Source organism: Leptonotus elevatus, chromosome 10, assembly GCF_054856555.1.
Source record: "Leptonotus elevatus isolate MCC_2025b chromosome 10, RoL_Lele_1.0, whole genome shotgun sequence".
In the NCBI taxonomy this organism is placed as follows: Eukaryota; Metazoa; Chordata; class Actinopteri; order Syngnathiformes; family Syngnathidae; genus Leptonotus; species Leptonotus elevatus.
In genome coordinates, this window is record NC_141248.1 from 14,841,068 (window position 1) to 14,866,338 (window position 25,271).

Below are 25,271 nucleotides of genomic sequence, written 5' to 3' on the forward strand. Positions count from 1 at the left end.
CGCGGGGGGGGGGGGACTCTTAAGTGGAGTCGCTCATATCTCAAGGCTCCATTGTATACTGAAATGAAGATGATCTCGCCTCAATGTACTCACACATTTACTTAGTAAGAAATTTGGGCCAGTTGAGTTGAACACAAAGCTATTAATTTGTTGCATGAATGGCGACAAAGGGGATACACAGGTTAATTGTACCTTCAGTCATCTAGTGGTAGTGCAATTAACTGTTCTGATAGCCACAATACAGTATGTCACTGGCAAAGATGGATGAACAAAAGCACATTAGCAGTAAATAAATAGTAATTTTGGGGCCAATTACTGTCAAAGAAATTGGATAATTTCCTAATGTGCCGCAGTGCATTGTTTGGTAATCACTGCCAGGGGTCACCAACCTTTTTGAGATTGTGAGGTAGCCTACTTCTTGGGTACTGATTCAAGTGAAGGGCTACCACTAATTCTGAAATAACAAATTTGCTCAAATTACTTACAAGTAAATATTCATCTATGTGACGACACTGATAATGTTCAGGATTTCTCACAGTAACTATCAACAATGTCCGTGTGGGAAAAAAAATTTGAATTTAGTGGTGCCTTGAGATATGATAGCCTTGACTTACAACTTTATGACACGAGCGAATGCTTGGCGCGCACCATCAATTTACATTGGTTTCCCTGCATTGGAGGGCAATAACAAATCAAATGGTGGCGGTAGTATACCATTAAGATGATTTGCCAACCATCAAAAATATACCACCGAAGAAGAGCATAGAAATACAATGAATTTGGTTTTGTTGTCACTTTTTTTTGTGTTTGCAGGTTACATGGAGAGCAAATATTGTTACTGTGTTTTTATGCAGTACAATACTGTTGAGTGTTGATGTTTTAAAAATGAATTTTTGCATTTTATGGAGAGGCTGGAACAGATGAATTGCATTACAATTTATTTCAATAGGAAACCAACACATTTGAGATTTTAAGTGTTTTGGTCTTGTAAATAATCAACTAACCTTGTACCTCAAGGCACACAGTAAACACCCCTATTGCATACCGCTCACTGTATTGTGCCTAATGGCCTTTTTTTTATTATAATTTTTTTTTAATGTATGATTATATCTAATTTAGCCTTTTTAGCAGTCATGTCTTGTCCTGTAATTAGGGAGGCTGTGAATACGATGCCGTAAAACCACAATTAGAAAACAAAAGTTGGCAATATGACAGCATAATGGCTGTTTAGTGGGTGCCATGTGTTTCAGTAGAATTTGATCATCAGATTGTTTTGGCTCATTCTGCTGTGAAGTAATTTGCTTTAATATATGCATGCCCAGCATCGTCTTCTCTGCGTGCCCTTGCTTTGTATTATTGTTATCTGAGAAACAGAATTACTCCAATATTGCTGTACAGATACCATACAATGTATGATGATTTTAAATTGTACTCAGTATTTTAGTACCAGGGAAGGAAATTTGTTTATTTCTTGTGCCAAACAACGCAAACACACATTGTCATGTTGATTACTCCCATCAAAAAAAAGAGAAAAAAAGAAAAAAAGACTGGTGTATTTCTTTTGTGATGTGACCTTTTCCCTAAAAAAAAAAGAAGAAGAAAGTAAGTAAGTTTACTGATTCGATTTCAATGAGTAATTGCTTGACATTCAACTGAGACAATACGCACACACACACAATGGGTCCCATTATAAGACAAAGCATCTCAATAGGTTCTCATTACTCTAATCGATGTTAACAATATACAAGCATCCACAGAACAAGTGAGTTAATCAGCTAATCAGTATGAAATGGCCAAGGCCTATCGTGGCGATGTTTATGGGCTCTTTAATCACCTGAGCATTGTGCGTATTGACAAAAACATCGTTTGGCAAGATTACAACATTGTACTGGGACCATGTGTATTATTACCATCATAATATGCCTGGCATGTTCAATATAGAACTTCATTGTTGATCAAAATTGGATTTGGGGAAAGTATTGAGCAATCATTACAGATAAAATAGTTAATATTTATCCATTTAATTAGGTACACCTCAATCAAATAAGATCCAATTCAAGACCTGTATCTGTATAATAACCAAAACCAGCCAAAGCAGTATAGAAAAGCAAAATGTCTCCACACTCAAACAAGTTTAGCACGTTGCACCTCTGAATATAAAGCCTTTAAATAACACACTGACAATTTAGCAGCCCACACATTTTTATTAGAACAATGCTCCAGCTTGAAGTGATTGAGGTAATGGATGCTTCTGAATGCCCAAAGTGTGTCAAGTGCGTACGTAAATATCAGGCTGGAAAAATGGCCGAACATGTCACAGCCGCGCTGAGTCACTATGGCAATTCCTTTTGAAGAACAATGTGGATTGAATAATTGCAAATTATAAAACAGTCGTGGCAGATGTACGGATTAAAGATTGATTGTTTTGTACTTTCTACATTCATAATGTAAACAACAACATATTGTTACATAATAAGGATATAAAAAAAAGTAATTATTCTGTTACAGTTACAGACAAAAACAATCAGAATACAGTAGCCGACATTTAGTAACATTTGGGATTATTTCACAGAATTACAAATGTAATGCTGACTTGAGCTCTCGGCTACTTTCAAGATAGCAAGTAGAGCAACCTTGTCAAGAGATAGCAGCACAACATACGAACAAGTTGTCATAACATTTTCTCTATTATTTTCCCAATTATCCTATACAGAAAACTGCAGAGGTTGCTATCATGTATGCTTGATTTTCCCTTTTTCCTCCCTTCATTATTACACACTGGGTCATGTGGCTAGGTTTTAAAAACACTGCTGTGAAGCAAGGTAGCACAGTTAGCTAGTGGTTAGCACATCTGCAGTTCTGGCTTTAAATCCCGTTTCTCGGAATTCCTCCCATATTCCAAAATATGCATATTTAATATTTATAAGACTGAAGGGAAAAAAACAGACAAATATATATATTCTGCCCTTGAGAAGTTCACCGTTTGAGTTTGTTCAACCTTAGAGCGCCCTCCAGTGGTTGCTTTGTTCATTGTTTTGGTGAGAAGAAAGAATTCCGATGTGGCAGCACGCAACGCCGACTCGTTTATGTGCTACGCGAACTGTTGGATCCTGTTTCGTTGTTGCTTTGGACAAGAATTGTTCGTAAGTACATGTGATGTTAAGAAAATAACACTGTGTATTAATTTTAGTTAATTTAGGACAGTATTCGAGGTAAGAGACTGTTGTGCAATGTAACTAGCTATTAGCATGAGAGTGTGTTGTGTACAGTTAGCTAATACACATTTTTTTTTTTTTTTTTTTTTTGTTTTACGACGACCTAAGGAGGGTAATGGTCAGAGGCCATTGTTCAAATAAACAGCCCAAAAGGAAAACAAAGTCTGGTTATTTGGAACGTCGTTAACTCGCTGTCTAGCTGGTGAAATCTAGAAGCTTCGGAGCGAGGACAGCATAATATACATATGATTGGTATTTCATTCTGTTTGTTTTTACTGAAATATTTGGAATTGGTAACATTAAAAGTTACGTGACTTTAATACTGTGCTACTGGGTTTACGGTTATTGACTAGATTTTTTTAAACAGGTATCTAATAAAAGGATTAGCCTAAGTAACCCCCCCACCCCCCCCACCACCACCACCACCACCCCCAACCCTTGAACCCTGCAAGGTTATCTTAGTTAATGAAAACTAACTTAACGTATAGCGATAATGTCCTTCCTTTTAGTCTTTGGTAATTAGTTTAATGCATGAGCATTTGGGTCTGATTTTTAAGTATATTTATTTCGATATTAACCGGAATAAGGAAGTGACGTCATCTTGCAGCAGCCAATAGAAAAGCACTTTCAGATGACGTCTCTCCTCGGTGACAATTTTGCGTGCTTGACTTTTGCCTCCAAAGGCTCGGCTCGCCTGCTTTTTCATTTAACTCAGCTGAAATGCAATGCTAGGTAAGAAATGTGTTATTTTTTTCATTTTACCTTGGTGTTTATTAAATATTGCGCACAAGTAATTCAACGAAAATTAATACTAAAACTAACTAAAACTAAACTAAACTAAACTTTTTTTTAAATAACCAAATCTAATAAAAACTAACAGCTGAAAACTAATTAAAGCTAAAAAAAAAAGAAAAACTCAAAAGTTAAAATGAAATAAAAACTATAATAAACTTGGAATCCTGCATATTATAATTAACATTTCTTGTATACAATGGCTAAACGCTAGTATTGTGCTCAATTGTGATCATGTCATTAAACATCCGCACACTAAAATGTTAACATTATGTAAATTTCTCTCAAAAGAACAGAATTTAGTTGTGCCACACAGTGTTTTAAGCAATTAGTGTAAACAGGGGTAGGCTATAGTACATTTCAGAATGCAGTCTGATATAAACAAAGGAAAACTCAATTAAAAATCAATTACACTCTGTCAACAAAATAATCTGGATTAGACTAGGAAACAGAAAAAACTCAAACAAAATAGTCTTGCCAAACAGATTACAGTTTATATTTTGTGTATTTTGTCCATATGTGCGCATACATGTGTGTGCCTACGCCCATACTAACCATACTCAACTTGTATGATTCCCGACATATTTCTCATATAAATCAGAGTGGCCAAGCAGATCAAATCAAAACTAGGGATAATGGTTACAATGTGATTTGCACATCCCCTGCACGCCAAACAACTGCGGGTGACGAAGCACTCAAGTGCATAATTACCAGCAGCCAGCGAGGCACGGCTCTCTGAGGAGAAATACTTCCAGGGCAGCCTGTAGGCGTGCGGAAGCAAAGACTTTTAATTAGTCCAATGAGCATCTCCTATTTTTATGGTCCATTTAAAGACACTCATCCAATTAGCTTTCGCCCTGTCAGTTGGGTTTGGTACGAGACGTAGGAAGTGGCAAGGAAGGCTGGAGATGGATGGTCGCATCCTCCATTAAGCTTACCTAATAGTCTGTCTCTCTCACCTTGTCTCGAGCTGTCATGAGAGGTGACAGATGTTTGGTTTGGATGAAAAGGTGTTTCCTGGGAAAGGCAGTGTATTAGCAGCGTGTTAGCTTTAGTAAGGTCATGTTTTGTTTTGTTTTTCTTCTAAGATTACATCATACCAATTGAACTCCATACCTCGGGCATTACTGCCACCGAGGGGTTGAAATAGCGCACAGCACATACTGATAGGCAATAGGGGCTCATCCCAAATCTCTTAATTCGACAAATGACTTCAAATTGAATAATCCTCTTTCTGTCGTTTCTTGTTTGTTTTATTTTGATTATACATATTTTGGTGAGTGTCTGTTCTATTTGATACCAGAATGTCTTGATTACGCTGCGTCATATTTACAGTATATGCCTAATCAACTACCTTAGGTTCGCAGAAAGATGCTTACAATGTACAGTATTTGTTTGCGACTAGTCAAACACATATTTTGACCTGACCATACAGTCGAAACGCAGACAGTCACCCTGAAAGCACTTTCAACCCAAGCAAATGTTACAAAAAATTTTTGGTATTTTGTACTTCATTTGCGTAATATTTTGAGATGTCCTGAGGGTGAGGCACTGAGCCGAGTCATCCATTTGGAGGCTTCCGAGATGACAAGGAAAGGTCATTATTATTAAAATCAACAAATGCTCCCATTTTTGAATTGAGTGTTGATGCAGATGTGTTTCTTATCGCTCCTACAGTACCATTCATTTTAAGATGGCGGCACAATATATGACTTGCCTCATAACAACATTGTCTCATCTGGGATCTCATTCTCTGCTGCTTTATGAAGCACTCAAGTTGAATCTATAAGCCATTTATGGCTCTCAATTCATTTTCCTCTTGTGTACTGTCATACACGTACACACACACACGTATGTGCGCACACACACTTTGCCAGATGTTTGTTATGGCCACCACAATGTCCCCTTGTACACTCCTCTACCTTCCATTTACAGCCTTATTGTTCCCAATTAGCTCTCATCTAGGGATAAAAGTATCTTATTGACTGTTTCCTTCAGCATTAGCCCCTCCACATTCGTAACATTTTATCGCCATGATGACGTAATTCCCAGCGGATTCTGCCGCAAGATTTGCATGTTTGCCTTCAACAGAGAATTCCTCTAATAATCGTTTAGATAGGCGATAAATTAACAACATAGTCTCACTCAGAATGAGTTGCAATAGCTTGAGTGGCTCCCTGTGGAACCCTTCTGGTGCCAGACGCCAGGGTATGGGAACAAAAATCTAAAATAATCTGTTCACTCAATTTACTCTTCTGTTCCCAACGTGTATGTATCTGTACCCACTGTTGTTCCCACAGTTTACTAATCTGTACTCACAGTTTACTAATAATTTGTATGTTCTCATGGTTTACTCATCTGCACCCACAGTTTAGTAATCTGTTCCCAAAGTTTACTAATCGGTTCCCACGATTCACTTATCTTTTCCCACAGTTCTCTGATCTGTAACCATAGTTTACTAATATGTTCCCTTAAATTAGTAATCTGTTCCCTCTTTTTACTAATTTGTACAGTTCACTAATCTGTACCCAGAGTTTACTAATATGTTCGCTCTGTTTACTAATCTGTACCAAAAATTCACTAATTTGTTCCCACGGTTTACTTATCTGTTTCCTTGGATTAGTAATCTGTTTCCCCAGTTTACAAATCTGTAACCTCAATTAACTAATCTGTTCCCTTAATTTACTAACCTGTACCCACTATTGTTCCCATAATTTACTAACCTTTACTCACAGTTTACTAATCTATTCCCATAGTTTACTAATCTGTAGTGAGATACTGTTACGTATTTAAAAAAATAATAAAATTTTTCTTTTTTTAAGGGTGACCTTTATAATCTGTTTTGAGACTACTCTTGTGGCTAATTCTGTCATATTTATTGAAATATTAATTTTGTATTGTCCCTGCTATAAATAAACTATATACATATATAAATTTTAATGTATAAATATAAATATATAACTTTATATAAATCATTTATATATAAAAAATATTGTGAATTTATATCTATATAAATAAATAAACATTTAGTAATTGTTTCCCACAGCCTGCTAAACTTTTCCTTCTGTTTACTCATCACTCAGTTTACTAATATGTTCCTTCCTCAGTTTAGCATGTCGATAAGAAACAAAGAACACACACGGAGAAGAAAAGGTAGCATGACGTCATGTTGAATGGATACTGTTTTTGCCCTCTGTGCTAACCCGTCAATAATATTTGAGAAAAAATATATACTGTTTGTTTTTATTTTGCTTACTTTCCTCCATTTATTTTTATTGCGTCATCTCCAGGCCACAACTGTACGTTTGTCTTCAAATTCAACTGTGAACACAGAAGTGTTGAGTCTGCCTCTTATCGTCACCCAACAGAGATAAGGAGAAGAGGCTAGCCGGCTCCCATGAAGAAACATAATCCTCCCTTTCTTTTCCAGCTTCTGACTCATTACTTTCCCTTTAGTTCACGACATAATAGCGGGGCTCGTTGCGGGGTACCGCAGGTCCTTCCTATTTTCTCGCATCGAAAATCCATTTTCTATGTTCCACTTCTATCTCATTACAACCTGTCGCCTGTGGCATGCGCATGAAAAGAGGAATCAAGGCAGGCTATTCATTAACCCTGCTTCCAACCTCAACAACACGCCCTTGCATCATTCAGGAAAGGACAGCGCGGTAACACATGAGGTCATTCAGGCAAATTACACATTCAATGTAATCAAGACATTATATTCACCTGAGGGTTAAAAGAGCAACCCTGTCCTGATCATCTTCTTTTACAACATCAGCAGATGTTTTGCTCGCCTCTTCTGTTCTGTGTGATGATGACTTTCATTCATCCCATTTCGTTTATCCATCCCACTTTGGAGACTGACAAGACAATTAGCCGTATAATAATATATAATCACTTGAATCCTAAATACATGCTGGAGCTCACAGTTATTCACATCTAGGACCAATTTTGAAGGGTGCAGCGCAGTTTTCATATCAACACGACATCCTGTAACTGAACAATTCCTCAGTGGGAAGAAAATGGGATTTTACCATACAGAAGAAGAAGAAAAATCGAATAATGCAGGTTTTGCTTCATTCATATGTACCCCGTTATTGACTGGTGAGCAATGCATGGTGTAACCCACCTCTTGTTCAAAGTCAGATGGTATAGTCTCCAGTTGACCCATTTTTGGCTACTCTAGAGTCTCAGAGAATAAGTGAATTGTTTTTTTCTTTCTTTTGGGCTGCCACAAAAGGGTTAGTGATGACAAAAAAAAATCGCGTGCTAGTTAAAAGCTGAAATACAGTTTTGTCTGCTGTCTCCTACTTTTTTCACACACGAGACAAAAAAACGAATGCGGTGAAACTTCTTGAATACGTCAGTCTGCTCTTACACTCACTAATTGCTGTCCAAGTTTGCTCTTTTCCAATCCAACAAAATTCACAAAGCTTCAACATGACAGCATTTGACATCATTGAAGTGGCAGCCCATTCTTGAAGTTAAGAGTTTAAGATGCTAATATTGACTTTTTTTTAGCATGGCGAGCCATTGTTCCTTTCCGTCTACACTGCACTCATCAGCGGATCAGAGTCATCCGATCGTCTCGCCTCATCGCCGACCGCCGACATGAGGAGCTGAGGTGGCGACATATCCGAGTGATCCTTGAGCACACAGTGACGCTGAGCGGAATAACAATGAACGCGTTGAAGAATAGCAGCTATAAAAGGTCACGGCGGAGTAGCTAAGGAGGGGAGGTCGGCAAAGACTGAACCCAGAATTTGAAATAAACATTCTGTCTTCAAATCTTCCGACTACAGATTTTCTCAAATACCGCAGAGCATCTTTTATCACTTCCTGATCCTCAACCTGTGTGATTATTGCTTTGGTCAGCAGCAAAGCGCCAACTGTGGGTTTATGTGTTCGTGCGCTTGTACTGTAATGCTTGTTCCTTTAGTTTACTTAAAAGTCAGCACAGCACACTGAAGAACCAATCAATGCACAAAGCACAACCGGAAACATTGATTTATGATCCCTCCTGAGATGCTATCATCATCTCTGATGCATTATTTGAATAAAAGTGCACACGTAAACATTGGACCTTCCGAATATGGGCGCTAAAAGAGAGAAATGTGTGAGGTTCACTTGCATGAATAAATAGGGCAGTTGATTAGAAAGTAAAATGCACCAGTAAATGGATGAGACGAATGAAAACGGTTAAATACGAATTGTCAATGGAAAAGGCCAATTTCTTTTCTTGTTGTTTTTTTTAAAACACTGCACATACTTTACAATACATTGATTGATCTGTCATGTTGAGAGAAGCTGAAAATGATTGGTCAGTGGGTCACAGTGGGCACATCTAGCACAACAGCGACATCATATTACCTTTGGGTCGATGTGCCTGCAGCTATGAAAATACGACATCAGTGACCTCTGACAACGCTTGGGCTCCTCAGTGGTTGCTATTGCACTTCAAGTAAACTGATGCTAACATCAAGCAATGACTGAGTGCATCAATTAGAAACATTTGAAGAGTTCGGAAAGCAGACGGTAAAATTTTTGGGTGAATTGTAAAATTTGTCTCTTTTTTTTTTGGTTCCAGTTTAAAGCTAGTAATTTTTATTTAGGATAAAAAGCGCCCGTGGCTGGGTTGTCTGAATTTTAATTGGTTAAGTTAATTTAAATTAAGAGGCAGTGTTTTAGGGGTGGCGGGGGGGGGGGGGGGGGGGGCAAAGAAGCTTTAAATAAAAATGAAAAAATGTACAAATAAAAAAATTAAAATAAAAAATTAAAATAAAATATAAAAAAATTCAAACATTAAAACATTACAAAAATTTAAAAAAATATTTTTACATTTTCAAATCTACAACAACAACAAATAATAATTAAAACATACAAAAATAAAGAAATTAAATTAAATAAAAAAATAATAAAAAATACAAATATACAAAAATATAAACATTTTAAAAAACTTTTTTTTTTTAACATTTCAAAAAAATATATATATATATATTTTAAATTAAATACATTTTAGTTTTTTATGTTATATTGAGGGGACGGGGATCTGACAAATCCAAGATATCTATTCAGAATGTTCACCTATAGTACAATAGTGATGACAATATATTCCGTCAAATGTACAGTATATGGCACATGTCGGTTTCTGAAATACTGAAAATAAATTTTTGGGTGTGTTTTGGGTTGTTAGTTTTGCTGGTTTAGGAAATGAGACATCAAACAATGATAGGCAATATGCTAGTAGGCATACTTTCGTTTATGGGTTACATTTGATGGCATTAGGGCTTGAACTTGTCATTATCACATTTACTACTGTATTGTCAAAAGGTTTCATCTTTTGTTTTTAAACAGCAGTGTGGATAAAACAAACAACCAGTATATATATATACATATATAAATATATTTATATATTTTTGCAAATCTTGAAAGTCTATCACCTCATATATATATATATATATATATATATATATATATATATATATATATATATATATATATATATATATATATATATATATAATTTGACTATAGTGAGTCATTTCTCTGGGCAATATATCAAAGCAATTTACCAGCATATATATATATATATATATATATATATATATGCGGTGATAGACTTTCAAGATTTGCAAAAATACATAGTTCATATCTACAGTAGTTCATCTTCAAGGGCTTTTAATGGTTTTTTTCTGCCCTCTGGCCAACTATAAATTTTACATTCACTTATCTATTCATATGAACTGAACGTGCAGAGGCATGACTCATCATCATTGAGTTATACAGTTGCCTAATGATGTAGCTCAAAGGGAACACAAGCATCAGAATCACCAAATGTTACATTTGTGCTGATCTTTCAGGCTTGGTTAATGTTGTGATTAGAGGGGAAATTAGTAACATTGAGATTTTGTCCCAGCTGGTAAATTGCTTTGATATATTGCCCAGAGAAATGACTCACTATAGTCAAATTAGGATTCCGGGATGTGCCTTACATCGCCCTTACAGAACTTTCTACTTAACATACCAAACTTCTTACAAATATGATGACGATGGCGGTCAAGAAGGCTGCAATAGCCAACATATGTATTTCACATTGGAAAAAATTGACGGCACACGATAGTGGAAAAGCATTTCATTGATTTTTGTACAGTTAATAACTCATTTTTGGTCTAACTCTTGTTAGTATCAGGTGTAGTTCCACTCTAGACCACTAGGTGGTGACACAGATATTCAGTTTGTAAATTGGAAAGGAGAAGAACAAAACAACTGGTACACACTTACGCTACGATCTTTTTGTGTTATCCATTGCTCTTGCTCGCTCTCAAACATATGTTTAAATTTGTTTGTATCATTTTAAAAGTGTATTTAAAGACTTTAAAAATATATTTACATAATTGCCATAAATGCTATTAAAATATTGTAAGTGTGGTCTAGAATGTAACTCCCGTAATGGAAGGGGAATTACTATAAATAATTTTTGAACCAATTGAGTAAAATTGGATAATTTCCCGTGTCACTCCTGATGATCTTTCACAAACACACAAAACGCTGCACGGTGGTTGCTAAAGGTCAAAGCTAGCATGCTATGATGCTCACTTTCCACTGTTGCTTAGTTTGAGGTAGAAGGAAAACACATTCACCATTTCATCTTGTTCAACTATGTTCTTTCGTATACATGTTTGTTCCAGCAAACAGGAAGACAAAGTTTAACAAACTCTTCCTCATTGGGAAATTCCACTTTTGTAACTTAGCAATAGGGCTGTGATGCCACAGGCCCGGACACGCAGCAGACAGATGTCTACAAACACGCGCACACACACACTTCACGAAAAGGCGGCTGCATCCGTACTCGTCTGTGTAAACAGTCAAGTCAAGTCAAGTGCTGCTTAAGTTGTTTTCCTCAGCTCGTCACTTCGGTTTTCATTGCCACCAGCAGTCAGCATTTAAAACAATCTATAACGTGGAGCATATTATGCATAATAACAGCATTCAGACTTTCCTAAAAGCTGACATGCTTCGTGTACAACACTACCAATACTGTCTCAGGGTTACAAATGCCGCACAATGAACGAGTTTGTGGCAACTTAAGAATGCAAATTCAGTTACCACTTTACAGTGATCCCCCACATATGCACAGTTCGGCATTCGCAATTCAATTTCAGGATTTTGGGGGGGAATCTATCCTCGGTTATTTGCTGAAAAACTCACAATTTAGTGTTTTTGTGGTTAGGCTATAACTAACTACTAATTATCAAATTATTGCACCAACTTGTGGCATTTTGGTGCCAAGCAGCTATGTTGAAGTGTTACGCCGTAATGTTGTCTAATAATAAATTTAAAAAATGCTTTGGTGCCATCCTGTGGCAACTATAGGCAATTACAAACTTTTTGGGGAATAGCATCAATTGCTCATTTTTCGATTCGCTTTAGTTATTTTTTGATCATTTCATCATTGCTCCCATTTATCATTTGTTTTAAATTGATCACACACAAATATTTTTATGCAAATATTTACTGTAAATAATGATGACTTTGCTAGTTAGTGTATTGGTGTAGGGCAGGTTAGTGATATACCAGGCTTGCGTTCTGGTTTATGTACAAATTCAGGTTACCACTGTTAGGCATGAAACTCTGTCATGCACCAAAAAGCCTCCATGTACATTTCACAAAAGTATCTGGACTTGACTCTCTACTTTGCAAAGTGACTCAATTCCATGTTTTGGGGGTTTTTTTGCCAATGAACCAGGCTGAATTTAACAGTATGGATTATTTTGTGTTTGTTTACTTTCCTGTTGTCAACACCTGATGTTAATGGAAAGTAATTATTTGTATGTCGCTTGTTTCAGGTGTGTAATGGAATCACAATGTCCAGATAGTCACTAAATTGTTCTAAATCTAGTCACAGTTTTGCTAATATGTCTTGTTTAAAGCTGAAGGGCGCTCTCAGCAAAGGGACGAGCAAGTTAAAAAAAAAAAAAAAGCTCAAAGGTGATTGGACAAATGTCCTGGTTTGCACACAGCCATTTAATGACTCTCAGGCAGGCTAGCATCATGATAAGATGCGGAATATTTGCTTTTCTTTAAAATGAGGAATGTTGTCAAATGGATAGTTCAAACCGCTTGTGCTTTGCTTGCATCTTCTTCCACTGTTTACAAGCAATATCCCAAGCAAGCCCCTCTTAAACAAATTGCCTGGTCTTGACATTTAAACAAGCCTATCAACTACTTGCAAAATGAAATAGATTGCTGCCCTGCAATCGAACATTGTTGCGCCACTGCGCTGTTGTGATGCCAAATCATGTTCAAAAGGAAATCGGAGAGCTGACAGCACGTTCGTGTGGAGTGAAATTAATTAGCGTGACTGCGCAGCAGAAGCACGGCTCATAAACACGATGTTGATCGAATGTGTATTTATCACCTGTCCTGCGTGAAGTGCAGAAGAAACAGAATACTTGATGGTCATAGCTCTTCAGCCAACACATATAATATTCCTTTTACAGTTCTCATTTTTAAAGGTTTTAGAATGAGGGTGTGCACGCTTGCTGCAGTTAAAGTGGAATGAGTAAAAATAAATAAAAAAAGGCCTCTGAACTGCATGAATCGATGATTGACAAAGTTGGACGAACCTCTGAATGATTTCAAAATGGTTCATCTTGGCAGACTTTGCCTACGTGAGCAACATTTTTTTTATGTTTTTTTAAAACCATGTATCAACAGACTCCATCAGTCATTTGAAGTGCTATCATTTCATCGGCCTGCCAGGACATCTCTCTTCTTACCCAGCATGCACCCCTTCGCTGTCTGCGGGCTCATGTGCAAGAAGTGAGACAACAACTCAGATAAGACTTAACTTTTCTTCCTTTTTCTAACACCAAAATTAAACAAATATTCTACTTTACTTTTACTGGTTCAAAGCCACTAGGGGGAATATTTGCATGGTATCTGAGGATTATTATGATATGCTGTCATTAACCAGCGCTATTGTCAATTCATTTTTACAGTACAGCATTTTCTGTGGCAATTGTTTTTGTTGTTGTTGTTGTTTTAAATCTAGTTAAAGTGGGAATTTACTACACTTTTTTTAAAATTACATTTGTTAAAACTGTCTCTCTTTTTTTTTGTAATTGGTTGCCAGATTCAGAATCAGAATCATCTTTATTAGCCAAGTATGCTAAAACAAAAAAGGAATTTGACTGTGGCAAACAGACGTTGCCTACGTGACCCATAAGAGAGTCTAAATGTAATGGAATTGTGCTGCAGTGCCAACCAATGACAGCTGTGCAAACAATGAAGAGAGCCTTTAAGGAACAGTACAGTAACATTCTAAAAAATAAAAACTTCAAATTACAAATATACATTTACTAACACTCCATAATTAAGTCATAGGCTACTACCAAGAAGCAATTGCTAACATTTGCTAGATTACGGTGCTAATGCTAGCTAAGTACTGCTAGCATTGCTATTTTGTTGAAGCTGGATATGTTTTCTCAGTGACTATTTATCATAAATTATGTGCTCATAATCGCATCATCATAGTGATATTGCAAATTACTAAAGTGGGACTACATTAAAATCTTTGCAGAAGTTTTAACACCGCAACTTGTTGCGTGACAGCGTATTAGCGTGCCATTCCTATTCTCGACATGTCATAATTACTGTAAATATTTGCATGAAAAAACACAAGTCTAGACAATAAATGTAGCCTAAACCAATCAAATGAAAACTGCAAAGACAGGAACCCTGCGGTAATTAAAAAAAAAAAAAACATTTATTGAAAAAAAAATGTAGGCTATGATACAAAGATCAAGCAATCCAATTCAAGTAAAAAAGAAGAACGAAATAAGAATACAATTATATAATAATTAAAATAGGGGTAAATAAATAAGTTATTTTTGTTTTTAAAAAAAACCACACAAAATACTGTGCATTAATTACATTCCAATCAAGATATCGCACCCTGTCCCGTGTGACGTTTACTTCTACGCACAGTGACCGTGTGTTGATAGTGGGGGCGTTTCTTCAGAGCACTTTGCAATCTGTCAATTATTTGCTCATTAGACGTGTAATGAATCACTGGATGACCGCGGGCAATGACTGCGCCCGTTACATGTTGGAACAGCGGCACAGCGCGTCCTGACGCCGTGGAACTCTTTCAAACATATGATGCGACTTCCTGGATGAGGAGGCGGACGAGTAGGAAAAGGAGGAGGAGGAGGAGGAGGAGGAGGAGGAAGGTGACTCCGCGCATTTCTAATCAACACTTCCACACACAATAAAGGAGAAAAGTTATGTTGTGTGTGACCATCTAATGAGGATGTGGACCATTTTGCCTACTTGTGTTTTTCTGTGGGCGATGCTGCAGCGCGGCAGCTTGCAGGTTGTTGAGTTACCTGGCTCAGGTGAGTGAACATGCACACTGTGGTCATATATCTCCACGCACTCATACTAACAGTCGATATCTTTCTTATAAAAATTTTGCTCAAATTGTTTATTCCAGCAGTACAAAGTAACTCCTCTCAACTGCCATTACATTAGGTACACCTGCACAGTCTAATTAATAAGATTCAACGTAAAAGCTTGACACCGATAGAAGAATTTCACATTTTACCATAACCAAATGATGACAACCAAAGGCAGATTTCACCTTTTAATGGATTGTTCACACCAACTGTAATATTATACTTCATACACTTAAATGAAGGTTCTCATTAAAGTTATCTTAGTACGTTATTATGTCTAGGTGCCCAATACTTTTGTCTATCCACCGGAATTTTCAGGCATCTCGAGCACTCCCAGATGATATGATCAGATTCCATCTCTGTTTTGGATGAATGCAAATATACAACATTTCATTCAAGCATCTCCATCAAGAAGGGTCGGTCTAACCCTCATCAGCTCGCGTGTTGTGTCTCGGTCTGGTTTTATTTTCATTCTGCTTCTTCTCTCAAATCCCTAAAGGTATTCGTTTTATGAGCCGGCTTCCTCTACTTTTTCACTCTTTTCCCGCTGTTTTATTTCTCCCTTTAAAATATTAATGATTGTGGGCGATGACTGCAATAAAATATTTCTTTGGTTCTGCTGAGGTTTCAAAAATGGAGGACACGGAGTGCACAAATTCTAACACTCCACACTGAAACAATTGGCCAATCAATTAGAGTCATTTGTCCTAATTACTAAATTGTTTTCGCTGTCTTCCTTCTCCTGTTTAGCGTCAAACTGCTGCGAGGGCGACATTCTCCTATTGCTGGACTCTTCAGGAAGCGTGGCCAACTACGAGTTCTCACGCATGCTGGGCTTCACCGCCAAGCTTCTTCGGCCCTTCTCGCTAGGCCGCGGCCACGTGAGGGTCGGGCTGCTGCAGGTGGGCACCGAACCGACCCTGGAGTTCGGCCTGGATGTGCACAGCAAACAGAGAAGTCTGCAGAAAGCTCTGCTCGCCGTCACACAGCTGCAGGGGAGCACCAACACCGAGGCGGCGCTACGGATGGCTCAGCAGCTCCTGGCGGACACTCGTGTGCCGAAAGTTCTGCTCTGGCTGACGGATGGCGTGGAGCTGGGGGAGGTGGACGAGCCCATAGCGCAGTTGAAGGCGCAGGGGGTTTCTGTGTTGATTGTGTCCTCCGTGCATGGCGACTTCCACGTGTTGCAGCGTGCGGTCTCCCCTCCTGAGGAGTCTCACCTGTACTCTGTGGACATAGACAATATTGACATCATCACAGAGCACATGAGAGAGGCCATTATCAGTAAGGGCTCTATTTTTGCTCTAAGTACAGAGATTTACAAATAAGGGTTCTGTGTTAATCACCTGTTTTCTGGGTTTCATGTAACATGAGCAAACTGAGCCATGATTGAGCTCTACCTGACCCCTAAGCACAAATGATGTCATTAACAGTCGACAGCGAGTGGCAAAAGGTGTTTTTAAAGGTATTATTTGTATGACGGAAAGCAATTAAGTTATCACATTAATTATACACAAAAATATTACTCCTGAAAATAGCAAAATGAGTCAAGGATCTCTTTAACATTGCCTTGCAGCAAAATCCCCCCCGTTTTCATCCATCTCATGGGGGCAGCCATTTTGCTACTTGCTGTCGACTAAAAATGACATCACAGTTGCTCAAGGCTCAGGTAACAACCAATCATGGTTCACCCTTTTTCTGAGTATGATCATGTGACATCCGCAAGCTGAGCCCTGATTGGTGGCTCCCTGAGCAACTGCGATGTCATTTTCAGTCAACAGCAAGTGACAAAATGGCCGACCCTGTGATGGATAAAAAGGCGTAGATTTAGCTGTTATATTAATATTAATCAGAATACCGTGTTAAGATTAATGGGGCTGCATAGAACACATTGTAAAGAACGTTTTTGTAAACCACACACCATCTCACCCGCGCAGTATTAGCATAAGCTAGCATGCGCAGCCAATGTTAGCAAACTCACCTTCAAAATTGCAGCAGTCCAATGAGAAGTAAAACATGAAACCTTTTTCCAAGTTTACACTGCAGTACCGGGCAATTCTTTGTTTATTATTCATTCACGGTACCGTAACTGTTTATATTGTTACAAATCTAGAAACTATCAATACTGTCAATGTTTATGTAATTACATGACAAAGACTTAAAAAAAAAAAAAAAAGAAGCTAAATACGTTAGCTGCATTGAGTTTTGCTATGTGTTTGTCTCAACTATAGGAATCATCCGCGCAGAACGTCTCAGCGCCACTGACGTCACATCCCATAGTGCTGTACTGCAGTGGCGCCCTGTTTTAAGCACACTAAGTGGTTACTACGAACTGTGGTATAACGCCATCGGGAATACACGTGCGGGGGCGAAACGCATCCTCCCGAGAGAATCCAGCTCGGTGGAGCTCACCAAACTACAACCCGAGACCACCTATTCCGCATTCCTGCGGCCTGAATCCAACATGAGGCTTTTCAACACGCTCACCGTCAGCTTCACTACGCTTCCCGGTCAGAATGTATTTATTTATTTATTTATTTGGCTCGACAGTAATTGCAATGTAACACTTTAACATGTTTAACTTGATTCTTTCCTTCGATAATTATCGCGTTGCCTCTTCCTATACCACCTTCAGGCGTTTTAAGCCCGGCAGTGGTCTCGATGTCCGACTCCGGCCCCCGTCAGATACGAGTGAGCTGGGGTCCCCTGCAGCCAGCTCTGGTTCAGAGATACACCGTGGAATACGGAACCATTCCGAGTGGAGCGGTCCACACTGTGACGCTACAGAGCCACCAGAACTCCACTGTGCTCACCGACCTGCAGCCCGGAAACGAGTACCTTGTCACAGTCGGTGCTTTGTACAAGAACGGAAAAGAAAGAGTCATGTCTGTGAAAGCATGCACTCAAGAAGGTGCGTGAATATGTCATCTTGCTTATTATTACAATTATATGACACTAGTAATGACAATACGACTACGTTCGTAACTTGAACTTTTTCTCCCAAATTATGTCACTTACTTATAATGCCTCATTTCCGCCAAGCCGAGGCACAGAACAGTTTGTGTAGGCAAGGAGCGGATGTGTCAGTTATGTCAACAGTGTGACATCGTAGCAGTGTGACATAGCATAACTAGCCAATGAAGTCAACAAAGAAGAGGAAGACGATACAGGAAACAAGGCGGCAATCTATCACCGTTATGTTCTTCTTTTGTCGTATGGCTGTTTATTACAAGAAGAGTGGCATCTTAACCTGTACATGGCTCCATATTAGGGATTTTAAAAAAAAATCTCTATAGTTTACACATTGTCCCTTTAACACCTCCAAAACACACTTTTTAAAATAATATAAAGATATACTGTATAAACACATATTTAATAGAGCGCAAGAGCAATGGATAACACAAAAAATAGTGTGCAGTGAACATCCTTATGCATTAACAGTAAACAAATATACACAGTCACGATATACATCCACAATCATACCCACAGATGTACATTATGAAATAAACTAACAGTAGGCATAAAAAGGATTAGAGGAGATGACATTCACTGTAATTTTAAGGGGGGGAAAAGTAGGCTGACCAGAAAGTACCTTATTTATTCTTCTTTCAAACTTATACCTTGTCAAACTAGATAGTGAGCCTCCATCTAGTGGTCGCCAGTAGAATTACACACAATTTAAACGGGTGGATGGATAAAATTGAGATATAAACTGTACAAAACTGGAGCTAGACCACGAACCTGGGGTTGTGTGTTGGTGTTACTGTATTTGCCCCACTGGGACTGTACCTAGCCTCTCACCTAGTACTATAGGAAACGGATGAATGACTGATTCATGGATTAAAAAACATGTAGTCAAAGGCACATTTATTGTTCACTTATACTGCTTTGTGTCTGTATTTTTTCCCCGCAGCACCAGCAGCAGCGGCTTTGCCTGCCCTGGCTGATCTTCAGCTGACCTCAGCGACTCACAACGAGGTGCAGGTAGAATGGAAGGCCCGACAGCAGGGCCTGAAAGGATTCTGGCTCAACTGGGAGAAAAGGGACGGTCATGATTTCACTTCCACATACCTGCCGCCCTCCTCTTACTCAACGCGACTCACACACATTGCGCCCAGCAGCCGTGTGTGCGTGTCCCCAATTTACGGCTCGGGCCGGGGAGAGGGCATATGCTGCACGACAGAGGAGTAAGCAGGTTAATGGAGCTGAATGTCTCTTCGGTGCTTTTTTCCAGCTTTGCTTATTTGTGGGAAATGCAATATCCGTTTTCCTGGATTAACGAGAGAATGCGGCAATCAAGCAGCTGGTGAACATTATGCATTTGGAGTGCCAGAGGCACAAAATAACGTGCAAGACTGAATATTCTTCTCTCTTTTTTATGAACTACAGACAGAACATTACAACATGTCCTGACTGTGGCTTGGCAAAAACAAAATATTTATTATTGTAGCCATCTCTAACACTATATTCATAATTTAATTTCCATTACATGACTAATCAAGTTATTTAACATATTTACAGAAAAACACAGGCTAAAGTAATAAACTAATTTTGAACAGTCTCGTTTTAGTGTTTTTGTCTTATCTGAGGTGGATGTGACTCAACAAGATTTTTCCATCAGACTCTCCACTTATACATGCCAAGAAATAATAATAATAAAATATAAATAATATTTTGTCACACGTTGATTGTTGGCACATAATCAATCCAGTATCGAAATGTGCATACGGCGTTGTTGTTCTGGAGTTTGCTTGGTTATGGCGCCATCTAACGGCTGTTGTTAGAAATTACAACAAATGACCTCATTTATATACTGTATGACAATTATGGATACTGCAGTGTAGTGCAGCTTCCCTAAGACGACATATTCAAACAAATGCACCATGTTGAAGATTTGTTGCAGCCCAACATGGTGTCAAAAGCATGGAGGAGATACCAGGAGACAGGCCAAAACCCTCTCACAATCACTACTGAAATGCTTTCACACACATGCATAATGCCTCACATATACTACTGAAACCCTCTTACTTTTAGTGATTTTTTTCGTTCTCACAAATTCTCTCACCTGCTACTAAAGGGCTTGTACACACTACTGAAAATATCTTTGCTCACACACGCTGGAAAACTTTACTTACCGACACTACTGAAATGTCTCAACACACACTGTTGAAATGCTCTCATGCAACAGAAAAATGGTTCCCTTGCAAAAACTACTGAAGTGTTCTCACACACATTTAATTACATTATTTGCTCACCTATACTACCAGTACGAAAACGCTCTCACACAGGGGAAAAGCTCTCACAATCACTACTGAAACACTTTCACATATGTGGCTAAATACTCTCACACCCTGCTGAAATGCTCTCACACCAACTACTGAAACATTTTTCACTCCCACACTACTGAAATGCCGTCTCACATACACTCACATACAACTGAAATAATTATCTCACTCCACTACTGAAACACATTACTGAAATCCTCTCATGTTTATTACGGATCTTTTATTCATTCTCACATGCACTACTAAAATGCTGTCCTCTAGTGAAGGACTCACACACTACTGAACATTTATTCAGTCTCACACACTACTGAAAAAATCTTTACTGACACACTTCTGAAACGCAGTGGCGTAACTGCAAAATTATTCACTTACCTACTGAAACGCTGTCACACACTACTAAAATAGAAAATTATTTACTCACATGCATAGCTGAATTTGTTTTATCGTCACACACTACTAAAACCCTCACACACTACTAAAACCCTCACACATACATTACTGAAAACATTATTTTACACACACTATTAACTCCTCTCACACAATACTGAAGAACTCTCATATGCTATGCAAAAATAATTCACTCTCACACACTACTAAGAAAAAATAAATACACCTCTGAAACGCTCACACACACGTGGAAAATTATTCGCTTAGCTACACCACGGGAAAGCTATCACACACACTACTGAAACACTCTCATTCTTTTAGCTACTGAAAAGTTATTCACTCACATACTACTGAAACACTCCCTCAAACACTACTGAAATGCTCTCAGACACTATTGAAATATCACACTCAAGCTGACAATGGTTCAGTTCAATTGAAACTCTCAAAACAGAACTAAGGAGCACATTATATGCTACACACATATTGCTGCTATTTCACAAATACGAGTTGGGTCATAATAATGTCAACAGACGTGCTCGTCCCCAAGGACGATGCAGTGCGAATGAAGCATTTTGTTCAGGATGAGCTGATTAATCACTTGTGGTTCATTAGCTTGCACCTTGAGCTCCCTGAGGGACAACATCCTCCGACTCTGTGAGCCTAACAAGGAATGATACAAACAGCCTCACCTTCCAATGTGGACGGATTAGGAACACCTTGCAAAAGATCCCAAAGTCAGTTTGGATGACAACCAGTTGATCACATTCTCAGGATAAACAGCAGGAAATGAAGCTGCGACATCCTTTTGTATGTGAGAGCATCTTTTAGTGGGGTTTGGGTTAAGAGATTGGAATAGACGTCGCCATGGAGGAGGACATGGAGCTGGTGGGAATGGGACTTCGTGTCTCGGTGTCCCCACTCCAAATAGCCATGTACATCTTACTGGTGCTTCTGGGCATCGTGGGTAACGCCACCGTAATCGCGGTGATCGGCAAGAGTGTGTTCGTGGAACGCGGCCGGGGGCATAACTCGGACATCATCATCATCAACATGGCCTTGTCCAATTTGTTGGTGTCGGTCTTGAGGAACACACTGCTGGTCATCTCAGACATTGGACTGGAGGTAAATGATTTAGAGTAAATGCCCATAACTTTATTTCAATAACGTGTACATTTTCCACAGCTGTTTTCGTCAAAGGAGTGGTGTCAATTTCTCATGGGTGTGTGGGTGTGGATGCGCTCAGTCAACGTGTGGTCAACACTCTTTCTCAGCGCCTTCCATCTTCAGACTTTAAGGCGGGTGGCTCCAAATACTGGCCACCTTCGTGCACCCCGAGGGACTCCGAATATCCTTCTACTCAGTCTGGCTTTCATCTGGTTTCTCAACTTTTTATATTCCATCCCTGCATATATCTTCTCTACTAATGGAAATGTCAACACCACAGAGGTGAGCGCCTGATTTATGTTTGTTTTGTTTTAAAGATTACAATTACAGTTTTTTAAATGCATTTTCTTGTAAAGATGTTTCACTGTTCTTTACAGTGTGAATCATTTTCAACCATAATGCTGTGATTTAAGAAACAGCAAGTTTCTGGATTTATACAGTATTATATTATTGAAAATGTTGATTACTCTAAGGCAGCATAACATGTCTTTGACGTCCACATTACACCCCAAAAGGAGTGGAGATTTTCTTTTGAACTTGATAATCCATGCAAACACCAAAATATGTGATCTTGCTGACAGGGTGGATATTTTGGGCTAATGCAGGGATCTGCAACTTGCGGCTCTGGAGCCACAAGTGGCTTTTTAGTACCACTCCTGTAGCTCCTCTCTTTAAAAAAAAAAATAATAATAATAAAATTAAAAGAACATAATATATACATTTTTTACATAATTATATATTTATTTATTTTATCAAATATTCTTTAAATAAATTAATGATTCGATTAAAAAAATGAATAACAAATGTCAGAGTCCAAATTATTACGTTTTGGGGGGAAAAAATCTAAGGTAGATGAAAAAGTTTTTCAAAAATTGTCTAGAAATGTCCCAAAAAAATATCATAAAATGTCCATCAAATTGCAAAAAAAATTCAGAGAATTTAATAAGAAAGGCAGAATCAAAAATGTTCCGAGTAACTATAAAATGTCCAAAAACAAAAGAGAAAAAAAAAAAAGTCAGAAAATTATCAAATGTCCATAAAATTGCCAATAATGTCAGAAATTTGACAGAGAGGCAGAAAAATCTAAAAATTTATGAAAAATGAAGTACGCAAAATTACAAAAAGGTAGAAGAAAATGAATTGTATGTTGTATATTTTTGTGTTATGCATGGTGCAGCTCTAATTAGCTCTTGGGCCCTCAGTTCAATAAACTAACACTAACACACAGTTTCGTTTATCATGTTCAAATGTTTTGTGGCTCCAGACAGATTTTTTGTTGTTTATTTTTTTCATAAAATGGCTCTTTTGACAGTAAAGGTTGCTGACCCCTGGGCTAATGTAAGCATTTAATGGGCACATTACAGTGGTTCCACCTTGGTCTCATCAGACTACAAAAAAATATCCCAAAACACATATGGGAAATTTGAAACGGCGTTTGAACAGGGGTGTGTAGGCTTTTTATATCCACTGACTGTACAATGACTCCTTTGCCTCCTCACCAGACGTTAATGCTGGTGAGCAGCACAACGCGCCCCCTGCTGGGCTGCGTGTGGAACTTCCCCTATTCCTTCAGCGGCTTGTCGTATGCCACCACCTCCATGGTGATCCACGAGACACTCCCTATCATTCTGATGATCTTCACCAACGTGGGCTCGCTGTACACACTCTACACACACGGCAGGACTTCAAGGAAAGACACGCCTGTCATCAAAAGGGTGCCAGCTGAGAGACGAGCAGCCAAGGTGGGAGGTGATTTGTGAACAGTCATTGTAATAACGCCACTTGGGGTATTATGGTGTTAAGAGTTTAAAAATATATAGTTTTAATAACATTATTATGAGTTCCTCTGTGACTCAGATGTTTTGGGTGCAGGGACCCCTTTCATTGTTTTGTTTTTTGGGGAGTTTTTATTTCTAAAAAGTCCCTTTGTTATGTTAAAGCATAGTTTGAACAATTTTTTTTATATTTTTTTGCAAGCAGCAGCTCACGTACCAATGCAGGGTACAGGGACCGCAGTTTGACAACCATTGGTCTAAATCATCATTCTGGCGATTCTTCTCCAGGTGATTCTGGCCCTCATCATGCTCTTCATCGTGTCATGGGGCACCAGCATAATCTCCGTCAACTACTTCAATTACAACCGGGGTTCCTCAGCCGAATTTCTGCTGGTCATCGCTCGTTTTGCCAACATCATTTTCATCGCTATGTCACCTATGGTTCTGGCAGTGGGACACCGCCGACTCCGCTCTTTCATTAAATCGATGCTCTCGCATTGAAAAGCTGATGGCAAGCACAAGGAAATTGCTATTCTCTGGACACTTCATTAGGCACACCTTATGATGTGCAATATAAGAATTGCATTAATTAAAAAACATTTTATTGAGGCCTATTGTGATTGTCGTAGTGTAAAAGGATGATTTGGCTTACAAAAAGTCTACACACCCTTGTTCAAATGTGAGGTTTTTGTAACATAAAAAAATTAGATCTAGATACATCATTTAAAAGCTTTTTCAGCGATTAGTGTAAACTACAACAATATCAAAAAATATCAATAACATCAAAATACACGTTACAAAGTACGGCATCTCAGACAGTAATTGATCAAAACCAAGAATATTATTGTCGTATACCAAACATCTCCTGCTTAGGACCTCAATAAATTGTGAAGATGTACCAAAGATTTGAGTTATGTACACTTGAGAAACTAGCTGCCAGCCAACCAAGTAGCATTTGCACTCACATCCACGCCAATGGACAAATTAGAGTCTCCAATTGACCCTCCATGCATTTTTTTGTACCTAGAGAAAATCTTCACAGGCCAAGATTCAAACCTGGGACCTACTTGGTCACTGTGCTGCTATTTAGATTTCAATCTGTGTTAACATAATACTTGAAGGGGAAATCAACCTTAAACATTTCTTAACAATAATATGTGATATGTGACCTCACTAGTCTAAACATGACAT

General features: G+C 38.4%; 2 protein-coding genes across 2 annotated transcripts; both read left to right on the plus strand.

The window, feature by feature from the left end:
- The first annotated feature begins 15,263 nt into the window (after window positions 1-15,263).
- Window positions 15,264-20,029, plus strand: LOC147167253 (von Willebrand factor A domain-containing protein 1-like). Its single transcript, XM_086085995.1, has 5 exons — window positions 15,264-15,409; window positions 16,220-16,753; window positions 17,701-17,979; window positions 18,105-18,380; window positions 19,383-20,029. Exons 1-5 carry the CDS (start codon window positions 15,319-15,321, stop codon window positions 19,658-19,660), a joined length of 1,458 nt encoding a protein of 485 aa, XP_085942121.1. The 5' UTR covers window positions 15,264-15,318; the 3' UTR covers window positions 19,661-20,029.
- A 1,976-nt stretch (window positions 20,030-22,005) lies between these two features.
- On the plus strand, window positions 22,006-25,005 carry LOC147167254 (olfactory receptor class A-like protein 4). Its single transcript, XM_086087360.1, has 4 exons — window positions 22,006-22,263; window positions 22,324-22,587; window positions 23,808-24,047; window positions 24,369-25,005. The coding sequence occupies exons 1-4, from the start codon at window positions 22,006-22,008 to the stop codon at window positions 24,579-24,581; spliced, it is 975 nt and encodes a 324-aa protein (XP_085943486.1). The 3' UTR covers window positions 24,582-25,005.
- Window positions 25,006-25,271: the final 266 nt, after the last annotated feature.